Source organism: Molossus molossus, unplaced genomic scaffold (assembly GCF_014108415.1).
Source record: "Molossus molossus isolate mMolMol1 unplaced genomic scaffold, mMolMol1.p scaffold_m16_p_8, whole genome shotgun sequence".
Classification (NCBI taxonomy): Eukaryota; Metazoa; Chordata; class Mammalia; order Chiroptera; family Molossidae; genus Molossus; species Molossus molossus.
In genome coordinates, this window is record NW_023425402.1 from 63,009,546 (window position 1) to 63,027,579 (window position 18,034).

The 18,034-nt window shown below is 42.9% G+C and overlaps 2 protein-coding genes across 2 annotated transcripts in view; one reads left to right on the forward strand and one right to left on the reverse strand.

Annotated features, from left to right (window-relative positions):
• The first annotated feature begins 3,532 nt into the window (after positions 1-3,532).
• Positions 3,533-18,034, forward strand: part of MDN1 (midasin AAA ATPase 1) — a 156,996-nt gene continuing 142,494 nt past the window's right edge. The window contains exon 1 of the mRNA XM_036247864.1: positions 3,533-3,729. Within this exon, the coding sequence (XP_036103757.1) occupies positions 3,628-3,729 (102 nt within the window). The 5' untranslated portion in view covers positions 3,533-3,627. The remainder of the gene's footprint in view (positions 3,730-18,034) is intronic.
• Positions 11,317-14,287, reverse strand: LOC118621254 (guanine nucleotide-binding protein G(I)/G(S)/G(O) subunit gamma-10-like). Its single transcript, XM_036248600.1, has 2 exons — positions 14,280-14,287; positions 11,317-11,511 (listed from the first exon to the last, which is right to left on the reverse strand). The coding sequence occupies exons 1-2, from the start codon at positions 14,285-14,287 to the stop codon at positions 11,322-11,324; spliced, it is 198 nt and encodes a 65-aa protein (XP_036104493.1). The 3' UTR covers positions 11,317-11,321.

Here is an 18,034-nt window from a genome sequence, read left to right on the forward strand (position 1 = left end):
AAGCTCCACAGTTTGAAACATTGCTAGTCTATAATAATTGGGTTAATTTATATATTTTTAAAAAGCAAAATTAAATAAACAAAATGTTAAAACCTGCAAACAAATCTTAATTTCCATTAGTAAAGTTTGTTGTTTATAGTAATATAAATATCACAATTCTGAAATTATATTGCATGTATTTATTGTAAAATTGAGAAATAAAGAAATATGTTGATTATTGTGGGAGCAGAGTTCTCACTATGGGAGAAGGATGATACAAATATGGAATGTAGGAAGGCAAGGTAAAATCCTGTCATTTTTTTTTTTTTTATCCTCACCCGAGGACATTTTTTCATTTTTTGTTCAGATAGAGCAGGAGGGAGAGAGAGGAAGAGAGAGAGAGAGAGAAACATCAACATGAAAAGGACACACCAAGTGGCTGCCACCCGCACGACCCAACCAGGGCTGGGGACAAACTGCAACCGAGGTATGCCCTTAGCGGGAACCAAACCCGGGTCTCTCTGGACTGCAGGCCGACGCTCTAACCGCTGAGCCAAACCGGCCAGGGCAAATCCTGTCATTTTTATTAAATTAAAGGTATCAGTATGAACATAATGATTTGAATACATATATCTATATACACACATATACAATATATATCTATATATTCATGTTTCCTAGCTGTGAAAGGGTCTAGAAGCAGTGATGTCCCAATAACAATGAGTGCTCATAGTGTCTAGATCTTAGTCTCTAAATATGATTCCTTATTAAATGGAACTCCTTAGAGATATGTATGATCCAGGAATGGGGCAGGAGGGTGAAAAAGATGATCCTGTAATACCTGTTGTACCAGAAGGTAAGAAAGTCTTCAAAATATAATGGGGACATGCCCAAGGACAAGTGCTTATAGGTGAGCCTGGTACATGAAACCCTCTGAAATCGTTTGCAAAAATTATGAATTGGTACATTTTTCTGGGTAAAAAAAATGTCCCTAGCTTTCAACCAGGTAAAACTATTTATAATTCATATAGTTGACAAAAATTATATCCAGGATATACCCCCACACACAAAAACAAATCACACACACTCACAAATCAACAACTGAGATCCCACTTCTAATTTATTTATTTTTAATCCTCACCCGAGGACATTCTTTTGCATTTATCTTCAGATAGAGTGGGAGAGAAGGAGGGAGGAAGAGAGAGAAACATCGGTGTGAGAGAGACACATTGACTGGTTGCCACCCACATGACCCCAACCGGGGCCAGGGACAAACTGCAACCGAGGTCTATGCCCTTAGCGGGAACGAACCGGGACTCTCTGGTCCGAAGGCCGACGCTCTAACCGCTGAGCAAAACCAGCCAGGGCTAACTTATTTTTTTAATCCTCATGTGAGGATATGTTTTTCATCGATTCTAGACCTATATCAGTGTTGATTACCAGTCCCTGGTGATAAGGATGTTCTCTTATTCCTGGTATGGGAAGGACACTTTTCTCATGGGCAGTTTTATGACTTTTAAGTAGAAAAGGGAGGAGTGGTCAGAGAGCACTTCCTGCATTTGCTGTTTCTAAAGTGCCTTTGGCTTAAAATAATTATTTAGAACTTTCTTGAGGTATAATTTACATATACCTTAAAACTTGCTCATTTTAAGTATGCAATTCAGTAATTTTAGTAAATTTATAGACTTATGCCATCATTACCACAACGCAATCTAAGAACATTTCCTTCACCCAAAAATGTTGCTCATGGTTGTTTGCAGTCAATCCTCTCTGCCACTCCCAAACCCAGGTAACCACTGATGTGATCTGTCAATGCAGTCACTCCAGAGCCATTAATGTTCCTGCTGCTGCCCAGCTGAAAGTCTTGAGATTTTTCTCAAGAGTCATCCTGAGTATTCTTTTTACATTTTTCTTGTGTTGAATCTCTCATTTCCTAGATCTCATGTTTCCTCTTTTTTGGTTTACACCCTCATATAAAGGACACCTGTTTCAACAGACTCCTGAGAAAGGATGTGTAGGGAGGAAAAATTATTTTCCCTCTACCCTCCTAAGTTTTTGGCTGAGACCCCTGTAATAAGACAGATTGACAAGAGAAAAACACACAGAAGTTTATTAACATGTACACTTCATATATACATGGGAGATACTCAGGGGAAAAAATCATTAACTCAAGTGCAAGTAATTTTCATCCACTGTTCGACGTCCGCAGGGAACCCATTTAATCTTGGAATTTTAAAAATATTATTTATTTGGAAATGTTTTCTACCCTATTTTCACAGTTCATTCATTCTCAAAGTTCTGTCTTTGAGTTTGAGTTCCCCCAGAAGTAAACATTAAAACACTAGGAAAAAAGTTCAAATTTAAATACATTTTTAAAAGGTTGAATCAATACAATACAGTGTACAGATGATGTGTTGTGGAATCGTGCACCTGAAACCTGTATACTTTTGTTAACCAGTGTCACCCCAGTAAACTCAATAAAAAGAAAAAAACAAGGTTGAATCATAGTACCCTATATGCTTGCTGTTGGAGATCTGCCCATGTCAGTACAGAAACATCTACCCCCTCTTAAAACAATTTTTAGAAGTATAATTTACACAAAGTGCACAAATCTTGTGTGCAGTTTTTTTTTTTTAATCTACTAGAATAACCATCACCCATTGCAAGATAATGAAACCTTCCGGTCACCCTAAGAGGTTCCCTCAAGCCCCTTTGCAGTCAACTCTAAAGGCAACCATTGGCCTGACTTTACATTATTTTGGTTTATCCTCAAACTTCATGTAAACGTATTTTTATGTACTCTTCTCCACTTTAAAATTTTTATTTACTGATATTTAGAGAGAGAAATGATATGTTGTTCTCCTTATTTACTCACTCATTGGTTGACTCTTGTATGTGCCCTGACCAGAATAGAACCCGCAACCTTGACGTAGGGGGAGAACGCTTTAACCTACTGAGTACCCGGCCACGGCCTACTCCACTCTTTTTAACGGAATATTCCATAACGCACACACCATACTTTATTTAAACATTCCCCAACTGAACACCTATTTCCAATATGTATGTTAAGAATGCTGCAAGCGGGGATGATTGTCATGCTTGGGCGCGCATTTCCGTAGGCTAGAGGCATAGAACTGCCGGTTCCAGGATGGGCGAATCCGCTTCTCTCCCCTATCAGATCTTTCTGCGTGCAGAGGCGGAGGGAGGCGCGGAGGGCGAACGCTACACGCCCCTAGGGTCTCGCGCGCTTCTCCATCTTGGGGGACTCTCTTGTCTCGTCCTGTTACGCATTGTCTCCACAGTTCCCATCACCAGGCTCTGGACCTGGCTCGAACAAGCAAGTTCTGCTTGAATTCCCCCACTGGAACTGGCACAGCAGGGACGCCAGGCGTTTCCGCTGCCGAGGGGGTGGGGTCGGGCCGGACCGTCCTGCCGTCGCCGTCGGCGTCGCGGGCTGATGACGCAGAGCGCCGCGTGCTCCCCCACGTGTGCTGCAGCTCTCCCGGTGCTCGCGGCGCTGAGGCGGCCGCTCTTCCTGGCTTGGGGGGGCGTAGTTGGGGGCAGCTCCGGCTCGGGAACCCCGTGGCTCTGCGGCTCTGAGCGTGAAGCCGGGAGCGCCTCGTGTCCTGGGATAGAGGACCCGCGGTCATGGAGCACCTTTCGCTGGAGGTAGCGGCCGCGCCACTGCGTTTAATCGCTGCCAAGAACGAGAAGAGCCGTAGCGAGCTGGGCAGGTTCTTGGCCAAGCAGGTAAGAACCCGAACCAGAGGGAAAACGCCCGGCCGACCCCGGCCGCCCTGTTCGCGCGTGCCCCGCGGCCCTGCGCGGTGACGTCCTGCTTTAAAGGGAGAGAGAAGGGGCGTCTTGTCATTCTGGCCGCTTCCCCTGGGCTGGCCAGTGGCGAAGCCGTACGCCCGTGTTTGAGGAGCTTAGAAAGAGTCTTTGTTTTTCATTTGGGGAGCCTTCCCTTTCTTTCTCCACTGACCCCCATGCAGCGCTTTGACCCCGTGGGGCAGACATGGCCTTCGGAAAGAAATGTGGTTTGTTTTTCCGTAAATGAGGTGGAAGTCTGTCCTTTCGCCATGTGTGTTACTTAAGTGTCCCGGATCCAGACACCCGTGTTTGTTTGGATTAATGTTTTTCCTTTTTGCCCTCTTCATTCTTTTCGATCCTTTGAAAAGTATTGATTGCGTTCCCGCTGTATCTAAGGCACTGTGTGATTTTGTGGGGGAGACGTAAATAAAGCTGTCACAATCTCTGTCCCTAGGGAATTTAACATCTATTTTTGGAAACAGTTCATAAACAGAAAACAACTGAAGTAAAAAGCAAGACAGTTAGGGATAACTGCGTGGTACCATAGTAATTATGAAGTAAATTAGAGTATTCTGGGAAATGGGTTTTGGGCGTTTTAAGAGCCTTTTCTCATTGATCTCCCTCCCACTCCTCCACCCCCCCCCCCCAGTCTGAGTTCGGGGGCCCTCATCATACATTTTTTCACTTTGGATGGTTGAATTGATTTTTTTTTTTTTTTTTTTTTTTTTTAGTGAGGAAGGTAGTGATAGAAACATCCATCACTGCCTCCTGCACACCCCCTACTGGGGATCTGCCCTCAACCTGGGCCGGTGCCCTGACCGGAATCGAACTGGGACCTCTCAGACCATGGGCGGACACTCAGTCCACTGAGCCACACCAGCCTGCTTACTTTGTATTTTAACTTTCTATTTATGCTTACCCACCCCTAGTATCTGTGAGCTTCTTCATAATAGAATATATATTTTTCTAACTCCAGTATCTATAACTTAGTCACAAATGCATTGGCTGTTTATATCCCATTGCTTAGGAAGCTATGGCAGTATTTTGGGTCTGGAGGGGCAGGGGACTAACATGAGAGGCATTTATGTTAGGAGACAACGCATGAACACGTGAAACAAAGAGGAGGAAGGAGTGGAAAATATCTCGTGTTTCTGGCCTGTGAGCCCCCAGTGAAGGGAATTGCTAACAGTGGGGAGGTCTAGAAAGAAAATGGATTTTTGGTGGGCTGGAGAAAGGAAAGAGATAATTAGTTTAGATGAGCTGAGCTTGTGACAGTCTCCAGAATTATCTATTGTTGCTGGAGGTATTTTTGTTTATAAATGGGCTTTAGAATTTAGAGCAGTTTCTGAATCTAGGGATCATGGACAAGCAATAGGGGATTTATGATTGCACACCACTGTGTGGATGCAAAATTGGTGTTTATCTGTTAAGAGCAGGGTGGGGAAATGGTTTGTAGCCTTTATTAGATGAGGTTTTAGAGAACCACTAATGTAGATTCCGAGACTGTATTAATAATGCTACTGGACTCAAAAGCTACTAGAAAGTTCAGTTGAATTAAGGAGATTGGGACCCTTTTGCCTTCCTTTTCTTTGTCTCACTTTTATTTATTTAAAAACCATTTTTTTCCTTTATTGATTTTAGAGAGAGAGGAAGTGAGAGACAAATAGAAACATTGATGAGAGAGAACATTGATTGGCCACCTCCTGCATGCCCCCCACTGGGGATCGGGCCATAACCTGGGCCTGTGCCCTGAGGAGGAATCGAACTGGCAAACTCTTGGTGCATGGGTTGATGCTCAACCACTGAGCCACACTGGCCAAACTCTTTGCCTCACTTTTAGAAGGAAGGTTTTAGGATTGTGCTTTCTTCTGTGATCCTTATCCAAGCTGGTGATATTACCTCTCTATCCAGCCATGTATTATAGATAACTGAGGGTCCTCAACACTTCATTCTTTTTCCTTCACATATAGCCAAGTTCTCTTGATTTTATTACTTTCTCAATATTGAATCTGTTCATTTCTCTTCATTTCTACTACCACTACCATCCTACAATTCTGACTCCAGTTCCATTGTGTGGGTTTTCCAACACCACCAAGCCGTTCTCAGATACCAGCTGTTTGACGTACAAATTCAAATCTAACACTTTCTACGTGAAGATAGCTTGAGATCCCACAGGTTAAGGGCTCAGTCCTGCAAGACTGCCCTTCTGTTCCCATTGAAAATGCTAATTTTTTTTTTTTTATCCTCATCCGAGGACATTTTTCCATTTTTTGTTCAGATAGAGTGGGAGGGAGGGAGAGGGAGAGGGGGAGAGAGAAAGAGAGAGAGAGAGAGAGAAACATCGACGTGAAAGAGACACATCTACTGGCTGCCACCCGCACGACCAACCAGGGCCGGGGACAAACTGTAACCGAGGTACGTGCCCTCAGTGGGAACCGAACCTGGGTCTCTCTGGACCGCAGGCCGACGCTCCAACCGCTGAACCAAACTGGCCAGGGCTGAAGATGCTAATTGTAAGACCAGGTTGTCACCTGTGCTTCTGATCATCTGTAGGTTGAAGTGTTTTAACTACCCCTTCCTTGGGTTTGAGAGAAACATTTTACTTACTAGATCACTGTTTATTATAAAAGGCTATAATTCAGAAACTATCAGATGGAAGAGATGCATAGGGCAAGGTATGTGGGAAGTGGGTTGGAACTTCCATACTCTGAGTGCGCCACTCAGAACCCGGAAGTTCTCCAACATATCATCTCCTTTTAGATTTTCATGGAGGCTTCATTACGTAGGCATGGTTGATTAAATCTTTGGCCATCGATAACTGAACTCAGTCTGTAGCCCCTCTACCCTCCCCAGAGGTTAGAGGGGTGGGACTGAAAGTTTCAGCCCTCTAAACAAACAGTTGGTTCTGGCAACCAGCTCCATGTTTGTGTACTTTTCCAAATGCACCTCATTAACCTAAGAGATGACATCTTTCTTGATTCTATTGCAGGAAATTCAAAGGGTTTTAGGAGGTCTATGCCTGGGATGAAGTCAAAGACAAAATATATATTTCTTGTTATAAATCACAATATCACATATCCTTACCTTCCTGATCACAATCTGTGTTCAGGAAGAGCAGAGTGTTTGGCATGTATGAGTACCGGAACTGAAGTATGGCTGTAAATCAAATTCATTCTTTCTCATTGTTTTTGGGGCCTTTGGTAAAACTTACCTAATACCCCAAAATCTAAATTTTTTTCTTTTTTTTAAATATTTTTTTATTGCTTTTTTTAGAGAGAGAGGAAGGGAGAGAGAGAGAGAGAGAGAGAAACATAGAGCCTGCAACCTAGGCCTGTGCCCTGACCAGCAGTCCATCAGGGACTTCTCAGTCCATGGGATGATGCTCATTCCACTGAGCCACACCAGCCAGGCTCAATGTCTTTTTATATTTCACATGGTAGCAGCTAAATAGTTATAGAGAATAGTTAAAAGCAGGGACTCTGGGGCCAGACTCTGTGACATGGATTCCTTAGTCTGAAGCTAGCTTTGTGACTTTAGCGCCCACTCCCCCCTTTTTAATCCTTACCCTAGGATATTTTTCCATTGATTTTCAGATAGAGTAGGAGGGAGATATTGGGATGGGGGGGAGGAAGAGAAAAGAAAAAGAAAGAAAGAAAGATTTGAGAGAGAGACGCATCCATTGATTGCCTCCCACATGACCCCAACTAGGGCCGGGGATCAAACCACAACCGAGGTATCTGCCCTTGACCTGAATCGAACTCGTGACTCTTTTTGGTCCATAAGTGATGCTACAATGGCTGAGCCAAACCAGCCAGGGCTCCCCCCATCCCTTTTTTAATCCTCATTTGAGGATATGTTTAGATAGGGAAACATTGATAGGTTACCTTCCATATGCTCCTCGACTGGGGATTGAACCCACAACCTAGGTATGTGCCCTGACCCAGAATCAGAACACCCAACCTCGCCCGGCCGGTATGGCTCAGTGTTTGAGCATGGACCCATGCACCAAGAGGTTACTGGTTTGATTTCCCGTCAGGGCATGTGCCCAGGTTGTGAGCCCAATCCCCAATGCAGGTTATGCAGAAGGTGGCCAATTAATGTTCTCTCTCATTGATGTTTCTATCTCTCCTTCTCCCTTTGTCTCTCTCTAAAATCAACAAAGAAAAAAACAAAACAAAAATGCCCAACCTTTTGGTGCACAGGATGACACTCAACCAACTGAACTCTGGCGGAGCAGACCTTAGGCCCCCCCCCCCTTTTTAAATTCTCACCCGAGGACATTTTTCTATTTATCTTCAGATAGGGAGGGAGCGAGAGAGTGAGAGAAACATCGATGTGAGAGAGGCACATTGACTGGTTGCCTCCCACACAACCCTGACCAGGGCTGGGGATGAACCACAACCAAGGTATGTGCCCCTGACCAGGATCAAACCCATGACTCTTTGGTCCGTGGGCTGATGCTTTAACCACTAAGCCAAACTGGCCAGGGCCTTAGCCCCCTTTTTTTTTTTTTTTTATTGATTAATTTTTGTTACAAATGATTCTCCTTTTTTCCCCCAGTGATTCCCCCCTCCCCTTAGCCCCTTTTTTATTTGTCAGTTTTCTTATCTGTAAAATGGAGATAATATTGCCTACTTTATGGGTTGCTGTGAGGATTAGCTACCTAGACTATAGTAAGTGCTATCAATAAAAGTGGTGTCTATTGTTATTGCTGTAAATAGGTTATTGTGAGATCTAGATATAGTGCATGTGAGGAGCTTACAATGTGCCTGCCACCTTGTTACTAATCAGTACATGTGAACTATAATAATAATTTTAAAAACAGATTTATTGAGATATAATTCATGTACTATATAATTCATCCATTTACATGTGCAGTTTAGTGGTTTTTGCCATACCTCTTAGCTATCATCTCTCATTACTGTGCTCTTCCTCCTCTCCCAAGCAACCACTGGCTCACTTTTTTTCTCTCTAGATTACCTGTTCTGATCATTTAAAAAAAGAAAAATATGTGTGTTATACTAATTACTTTATTTGTGTGCTGCTGCCAGTGTATAATCACCCTTGTGGAGCAAAAATTTATGAAAATTCAGAGAGGTAGATGTTAAGGACTGACAAAAGCAGAAGATTGAATAGTATGGCACATGTTACAAGATACGTTTTTTTATACAGGTTTCCAATTTAACTCTCTTTGAATATTCATCCGTACAAGAGAAGTGGCTTAGAACACCTTCAAAGATTCATTTCACTGCAAAAAGGAACAGACTTTCTGGGGTCTGAAGGGATTGGTACTTAAAGACACTCCAGTCAGCAGGGGGTCATGTTGAGCATTCTGCAGACAGAATTGTTTCAGATCTGCAGCTGCCTGGGAAACCTCATTTGTAGTTTAGTCCCAGGCCCTGGTCAGGCTCATGCGTGCGGGAGGCAATCAATGGTCATTTAATTTATTATTACTAAGACAAATCTACCTGTAACCATTCTTCATAGAAGTTCCCCATTGAATCAAAATCCAAGCTTTCTATAATGGTATAAGAAGTGCTGTTTAGTTTTAAATTTTTTTTTTTATCCTCACCCGAGGACGTTTTACGATATTTTGTTCAGATAGAGTGGGAGGGGGAGAGAGAGAGAGAAACATCAACGTGAAGGGACACATTGAGTGGTTGCCACCCACACAATCCAATCAGGGCCGGGGACAAATTGCATCCAAGGTACGTGCCCTTAGCAGGAACTGAACCCGGGTCTCTCCAGACCGCAGGCCAACGCTCTAACTGCTGAGCCAAACTGGCCAGGGCAGTTTTTAATTTTTTTAATTTTTAATTTTTCCTCACCTGAGGACATTTTTCCTTTTTGTTCAGATACAGCGGGAGGGGGAGAGAGAGAGAGAGAGAGAGAGAAACGTCAATGTGAAAGGGACACATCGAGTGGCTGCTACCTGCACGACCAACCAGGGCCGGGGACAAACTGCAACCGAGATACATGCCCTTAGTGGGAACCGAACCCGGGTCCCTCCGGACCGCAGGCTGACGCTCTAACCGCTGAGCCAAACTGGCCAGGGCAGTTTTTAATTTGTTTTAAAGAAAATTTCTGTAAAACATATTTTCATTCTGTGTTTGAAGTGTGTGTGTGCGCGCGCGCGTGTGTTTGTTTGTTTTAACCCAGCCCAGTTATTCTCAACTGGGGGGCAAATTTTACTCTGAGGGGCAAATCTGGAGACATTTTTGGTTGTCACAAGTGGTGGTGGAGGTGTTACTGGCATCTAGGGGCCAGGATACTAAACCTCTTATAATACAAACTAGCCCCCACAGCGAGGAATTATCCAGCCTCAAATATCAGTAGAGAAAAATTAAGGAACACCCTAAATATGTGTGTAACCCCAATAAAAGTATCAAAATACATGAATCAGAAAGTGATAGCCTGGTCATTGTGGCTCACTGGATTGAGCATTGTCCCATGGACTGAGAGGTTCTGGTTCAATTTCCAGTCAGGGCACATGCCCGGGTTGTGATCGAGCGATCCCCAGTAAGGGATGTTTCTCTCTTACATCAATGTTTTTTTTTGTTTTTTTTTTTTCTGTCATAGAAAATGATGAGTTAGGCAGACATTTTATTTCCAAGCCCTTCAAAGATTATTACAAACACAAAGTATCATTTTAAAAGTGTCTCAAATCAAATCAAAGGCACATCATCAAAATAAAACACTTAGGACATTAAGAATTCATTTAGTTGTGAGACTTTCACATTGCTTTGTTTTTAATCATTTGCAGTGTTCTGTAAGTCACATTTTAAACATTTTTGAAAGGCATAAAGTAATACAGTATTTTTTTAAAGTACAACCACAACTATAAAGTAGAGGAACTTCAGAAGACAAAGATCAGATCTGCTTCATACACGGACTGGGGAGATCCAATACACAGCACGTTTGTCTCTCTAAACAAGTTTGCTAAGAGACAGCTTCCATATTTAGTGTTAAAAATAAAACAATCTCTCACTTACAAAAATCAAGACATCACTTGATTAATAAAGTCTACCGCCGCCCCCCCTTAATTGTACATTGGCTTACCTTCATTTAGAAATTGTAAATTCATGAGAAAAGAACAAATTTTGTCATGGTGTAAATATCTTAGGAACAACAAATTTAAAATATTCGAGTTTTTTTCAATAAACAAAAATGTTCTCCTCAAAATGTAAACATCCAGTAAATAAAACATATATAATACTCCAAGTATAGAAACACTAGTAATTCACTTATGAAAGAGGTGCACTTTTGTATATTTGGTGGTAAAGTGTTTGTTTGTCTTAACTATAAAGCATTTCACCAAACAAACCAGGCCATTATTTAAAAGTCTGTCTACTTCTTCACCCAGTTTCCTTATTTGAGTTGAAACTCATCAAATTTCTGTAGAATTTTGGCTTTGGACCAGGTCATAGGAAAGTCATTTGGTTAGAGAAAACTGTTTTCTTGAGACTTGGAGGCAGTCATTCCTCTCTTGGCGCCTGAGCATTCCTCAGCGAACTTCTTTCCTCCAGTCTTCAGAATAAAGCACAGGATCTGGGCTCTCGGAAGGGGTTGCTTCCCGCTGGAACGCTGACCAGCAGGGCATCCTTGCAGGCGTTCTGCACGCAGTACTGTTGGAGCTCTGCAGCGGCCTGAGAGACCTTGATCCTCTCCACACCGGCCTCCAGCTTGAGCTGCTCCACCAGGCGCTGCAGGGCGTGCACGCTGGCCCGGAAGACATGGCGACGGCGCTGCGCTTCGAGGGCGGGGGCGGCCGGCCGCGCCCAGCGGCGGGGAAGCGCCGGTGCCGCCTCTTACATCAATGTTTTTATCTCTCTTTCCCTTCCTCTCTCTCTAAAAAATCAATAAAAAAAAAAACACATATTTTTTTCTAATCCTTACCGGGGACATTTTTTCATTTTTGGTTCAGATAGAGTGGGAGGGAGAGGGAGGAAGAGAGAGAGAGAGAAACATCGATGTGAAAGGGACACATCAAGTGGCTACCACCCACACGACCCAACCAGGGCCTGGAACAAACTGCAAGCGAGATATGTGCCCTTAGCGGAAACCGAACCGGGGTCTCTCTGTACCGCATGCCGATGCTCTAACTGCTGAGCCAAACCGCCCAGGGCTGAATACACATTCTTAACATCTTGAATATTCACCAAAATAGAACATATGCTGGGTCATTAAACAAATCTCAATAAATTTAGGAGAATTGAAATTATGTTTTGGAAAAACTCTAAATATTAGAAATTAAATAACAAAATTAAAAGAAAAAATTGATGGTTACAGGAGAAAACACTGGGAGAATCAAAGTATTTTGAACTGAATGATAATTTAAACAATTTGTGGGATATTGCTAAAGCAGCATTTAGAGGGCAATTCATAACATTAAATTCTTTTTTTTTTTTTTAAAGATTTTATTTTATTTTATTTTATTTTATCCTCACCCGAGGACATTTTTCCATTTTTTTGTACAGACAGAGTGGGAGGGAGAGAGAGGCAGAGAGAGAGAAGGAAACATCGATGTGAAAGGGACACATCGAGTGGCTGCCACCCGCACGACCAACCAGGGCCGGGGACAAACTGCAGCCGAGGTACATGCCCTTAGCGGGAACCGAACCCGGGTCTCTCCAGACCACAGGCGGACGCTCTAACCGCTGAGCCAAACTGGCCAGGGCCATAACATTAAATTCTTATATTAGGAAATAGTGATATTTCTTAAGATTAATGCTAAGAAATAAGAAAAAGAAGAGTACACTAAACCCAAAATAAGTTGAAGGAAGAAAATAATAAAGATAATGGTGGAAATTAAATAATTTTTCTTTATTGATTTTTAGAGAGAGAGGAAGGGGAAGGGAGAGAGAGATAGAAACATTGATTGGCCGCCTCCTAAATGCCCTTCACTGGGGATCAGGCCCACAACCTGGGCATGTGCCCTGACCGGCACTCGAACCAGTGACCTCTTGGTGCATGGGTCGATACTCAACCACTGAGCCACACCAACTGGGCTATAGTGGAAATTAGTGAAATAGAAAATGGATAAATAATAGAGCAATCCAATGAAACCAGAAGTTGATTCTTTGAAAAGATTGATCAAGAATAAAAGTGAGCCCTGGCCAGTTTGGCTCAGCGGTTAGAGTGTTGGCCTGCGGTCCGGAGAGACCCGGGTTCAGTTCCCGCTAAGGGCACGTAATTCGGTTGCAGTTTGTCCCCGGCCATGGTTGGTCGTGCGGGTGGCAGCCACTCGATGTGTCCCTTCACATCGATGTTTCTCACTCTCTCTCCCTTCCTCTCTCTCCCTCCCACTCTATCTGAACAAAAAATGGAAAAATATCCTCGGGTGAGGATAAAAAAAAAAAAAAAAAAAGAATAAAAGCGAGCCCTGGCCAGTTTGGCTCAGCAGTTGGAGTGTCGGCCTGCGGTCCAGAGAGACCGGGTTCGGTTCCCGCTAAGGGCATGTGCCTCTCGGTTGCAGTTTGACCTTCGGCCCTGGTTGGTCATGCGGGTGACAGCCACTGATGTGTCCCTTTCACGTCGATGTTTCTCTCTCTCTCTCTCTCTCTCTCTCTCTTCCTCTCCCTCCCTCCCACTCTATCTGAGCAAAAAATGGAAAAATGTCCTCGGATGAGGATAAAAAAAAAAAAGAATAAAAGTGAGCCCTGGCCAGTTTGGCTCAGCGGTTGGAGCGTTGGCCTGCAGTCCAGAGAGACGCAGGTTTGGTTGCCGCTAAGGGCGCGTACCTTGGTTGCAGTTTGTCCCCGGCCCTGGTTGGGTCGTTCGGGTGGCAACCACTTGATGTGTCCCTTTCATGTCAGTGTTTCTCTCTCTCTCCCTCCCTCTCTCTCACTCTATCTGAACAAAATATCGAAAAATGTCCTCGTGTGAGGATTGGAAAAAAATAAAGAATAAAAGTGAAAAATTCAAAGTACAAGGAATGAAAGAAGGCCACCACTATAGATTCTAAAAAGATAATGACTAATATGAACAATTTTATGCCGATAAATTAGACAAGTTAGAAAGGAGCATTTGAAAGACAAGGTGGATTAGAACAAAAACAAGCTAAGAATAGAACAAAACTTCCTCAGGTTGTTACAGAGCATCTACAGAAACCTAGCTAGCATCATCGATAATACATGAAACAACCCAATTTAGGAGTAAGCCTGGGTAGTATGGCTGAGATGGTTGAGCATCTTCCCATGCACCAGGAGGTCACAAGTTTGATTCCTGGTCAGGGTACTTACCCAGGTTGCAGGCTTGATCCCCAGTAGTGGGTGTGCAGGATTCAACCTATAGATGTTTCCATCTCTCCCTCTCTAATCAATATAAACATTAAAAAATATATATTCATGTACATAAAAGAATTAAAAAAGCACATCACAAAAGAAGATAAATGAATGGCCATTAAATATTTGAAAAGCCATTAAACATTTGAAAAACTTCTGAACCTCTTTGGTCATCAGTGGAATGCAAATGAAAGCACCCGATACCACTCCATCTTTACTAGATTGCCTAAAATTAAGACTGACTATTCTGTGTGGTTGTGGGTATTGTAGCATCTAGAGCTCTCAAACATTGCGGGTGGACTGTAAACTGGTACAACTAATTTGGAAAACAGTTTACTTTAAACACTGAAAAAATTCTTTAAAAATTTTTTAAGTTAAAATTTATTAACTGTTGAAGCATATAGTTGCCATGTGATCCAGCACTCTTACTCTTAGGTAATGAAAAATATTAAGAGTAATGAGTATATGTCCACAAGTCTGTTGTATACCAGTGTTCATAGTAACTTTTTTGATGATTCCTGGAAACAGTGACAGTATCCATCAGCATGTAAATGGATAAACAAATTGAGATGTGTTCATACAGTGAAAAACTAGTCAGTAATGAAATGGAATGAATTATTGAAGCATACAACTACATGGATAATTGTCAAAGCATTATACTGAGCAAAGAAGCTAGACAGGAAAGAGTACATGTGATTCAATTTATATAAAGTTCTAGAATAGGCAGATCTAATCTATGGATCATTGGTTGTCTAGGCTGAGGGGGTTGACTGCAAAGGAACATGAGGGAACTTGGGGTTTGATACTTTAGTTGAGGTAGTGGTTACACAGTGTGTACATATTTAAAACTCATCCAAGTATAAATGGGTGCATTTTATTGTATGTAAATTATATTATAAAAGTTAATAATGTTGACTTTTTAAAAGTTAAATATCTGTTTCCTCTAACACAGTTTTCTAGATTTCCTTTTGAAGTAAAAGCTTATTAAATAATGTCCTCTCTGGAACTTTTCCCCTAGATTACAAGTGTCCATTTGAATAACATTTCTTGGACGGTTTTGTTTGCTTTATTTATTTTGTAGATGATGTGTTTTTTTCCCTCACAGTGTAACCACTTACTATATTACTTTAATTTTTGTATTTTAAAAAGATAACATTTAGAGGGCTTATTTATAGGGATATTCAGCAGTTGAAAATGTGAGGTCATGCCCCTGTATATCGTGACCAAATCTGTTAAATTTCCTTGCCTTTATTTATTTTATTTTAGTTTTTTCCTTCTTTATTTATTTTTAGAAAGAGAGGAAGGGAGAGGGAGAGAGAGATAGAAACATCCATGAGAGAGAACATCGATCGGCCAACTCCTGCATTCCCCCCACTGGGGATTGGTCCCACAACCTGGGCCTGCTCCCTGACGGGGAATCGAACTGGCGACCTCTTGGTGCATGGGTTGATGCTCAACCACTGAGACACACTGGCCAGGCTATTAGTTAATCCTCATCTGAGGATATGTTTCCATTGATTTTTTTAAAGATACAGTGGAAGGGATGGAGGGAAGAAGGGAGGCGGCAGGGAAGAGAGAGAAACAACGATGTGAAAGAGACACGTTGATCAATCTTGCCTCTAACTGCTGAGCCAAACCGGCCCGGGCTCCTTGCCTCCATTTTTATGAAATCCTTTGGGTGGCACCCTATAAACAACAGAACTAATTTTTTTCTTTTTTATCTTTATTGTTGAATGTATTAACAGATGTTCCTCATTTTTCCCCCGCCTTTTCCCACAGTTGTCTGTGTCTATTGGTTATGCATATATGCATATAAGTTCTTTGGTTTATTTCTTCTCATCTCCCAAACCCCCTTCCCTTTGAGGTTTGTCAGTCTAGCAAACAATTTGTATTTCTTAATCCCTTCACCTTTTTCACCCTTTCCCCCATCCCTCTTCCCATCTGGCCACCAACAAAATGTTCTCTATATCTATGAGAATGTTTCAGTTCTGCTTGTTTATTTTGTTTGTAGATTCAGTTGTTGATAGCTATGTATTCATTGCCATTTTGTTTGTTCATATTTTTTATCTTTTTCTTCAAGAATACCCTTCAATATTTCATATAATAACGGTTTGGTGGTGATGAACTCCTTTAGTTTTTCCTTGTATGGGAAACTCGTTATATGGCCATCGATTCTAAATGACAGCTTTGCAGGATAGAGTATTCTTGGTTGTAGGTTCTTGCTTTTCATTACTCTAAATATTTCTTGCCACTCCCTTCTGGCCTGCAGAGTTTCTTTTGAGAAATCAGCTGACAGTCTAATGGGAACTCCTTTGTAGGTAACTAAGTGCTTTTCTCGTGCTGCTTTTAAGATTCTCTCTTTGTCTTGAACCTTTTGCATTTTGATAATGATGTGTCTTGGTGTGGGCCTCTTGGGGTTCATCTTGCTTGGGACTCTGTGCTTCCTGGACTTGTATGTCTGTTTCCTTCACCAAGTTAGGGAAGTTTTCTGCCATTATTGTTTCAAATAGGTTTTTGATGTCTTGTTCTCTCTCTTCTCCTTCTGGCACCCCCAAGATGCGAATGTTGGCACGCATTGAAGTTGTCCCAGAGGCTCCTTACACTGTCCTCATTTTTTTTTAATTCTTTTTTTCTTTTTGCTGTTCTGATTGGGTGTTTTTTGCTTCCTTATATTCCAACTCCATGGTTTGCTTCTTGGCTTTACCTACTCTACTATTAAATCTGTGTAAATTATTCTCTATTTCAGTTAGTGCCTCCTTCATTTCTGACTGTACATCCTTCATTTCTGATTGGTCCTTTTTTATACTCTTGAGGCCCTCACTAAATTCTTTTTTTTTTTATCCTCACCCGAGGATATTTTTCCATTTTTTGTACATAGAGTGGGAGGGAGAGAGAGGAAGGGAGAGAGAGAGAAACATCGATGTGAAGGGACACATCGAGTGGCTGCCACCCGCACGACCAACCAGGGCCAGGGACAAACTGCAACCAAAGTACGTGCCCTTAGCGGGAACCGAACCCGGGTCTCTCCGGACCGCAGGCCGACGCTCTAACCGCTGAGCCAAACTGGCCAGGGCGAGGCCCTCACTAAATTAGCTGAGGTTCTCACTAAGTTCATTGAGCATCCTTATAAACAGTATTTTGAACTCAGCATCTGTTAGGTTGCTTATCTCCATTTCGCTTATTTCTTTTTCTGGGGTTTTGTTCTGTTCTTTCATTTGGGACCTGTTTCTTTGTCTCCTCATTTTGGCTGCCTCCCTGTGTTTGTTTTTGTGTATTACTTAATGAGAGGTGTGGGGCTAGCTGAGATCAGATGCTGCTTGTTTGAAAGAATTTAGGAAAACCTGAAGCAGGATCCAAGACTGGCCAATCCTATGGTAAAGCAACTGGCAACAGCTTGGGTGGGCCTGAAAGTTGGGTGGGGCGGGGCCTCAGGGAATCACCAGGGCGGGGCTACCAGTGTGAGCCAGGTTGCTAGAGTCCCAGATATGGCAACTGTCTGCCACCCCAGGGAAGGGCTCACCAAAGGAATAAAGGCCTCTGACAGCACATCTGTCCTGGAGAAAGCCCCCTCTCCAGCCCTCGCTCCAATGCCAAACAGCTCAGTTCTTTCCTGTATGTCTCTGGCGCCCCTCGAGCTGCCTCCCCTCCAAGCTGAGAGGGAGTGAGTCCAATAAGTTCGTGCACGGGCCCTTTAAGGAGCTGCCTGGGGCTCCAGCCACGTCAGCTTCCCTGAGCCTCAGTTCCCGCTGGTTTTTCCAGCCAGAAGTTATGGGGATTCTCTTCCTGGCACTGGAACCCTGAGCGGGGCGTCTGGTGTGGAACGGGGACCCACTCAGTCCTCAGGGAGGACCTTCCCAGCCGAGGTGTCCTCCTGATTTTTATCCACCACACATGGGTGCGGGACCAGCCCCACTGCCTCTACCCCTCCTACCAGTCTCCATGCAGCTGCTTCTCTAATT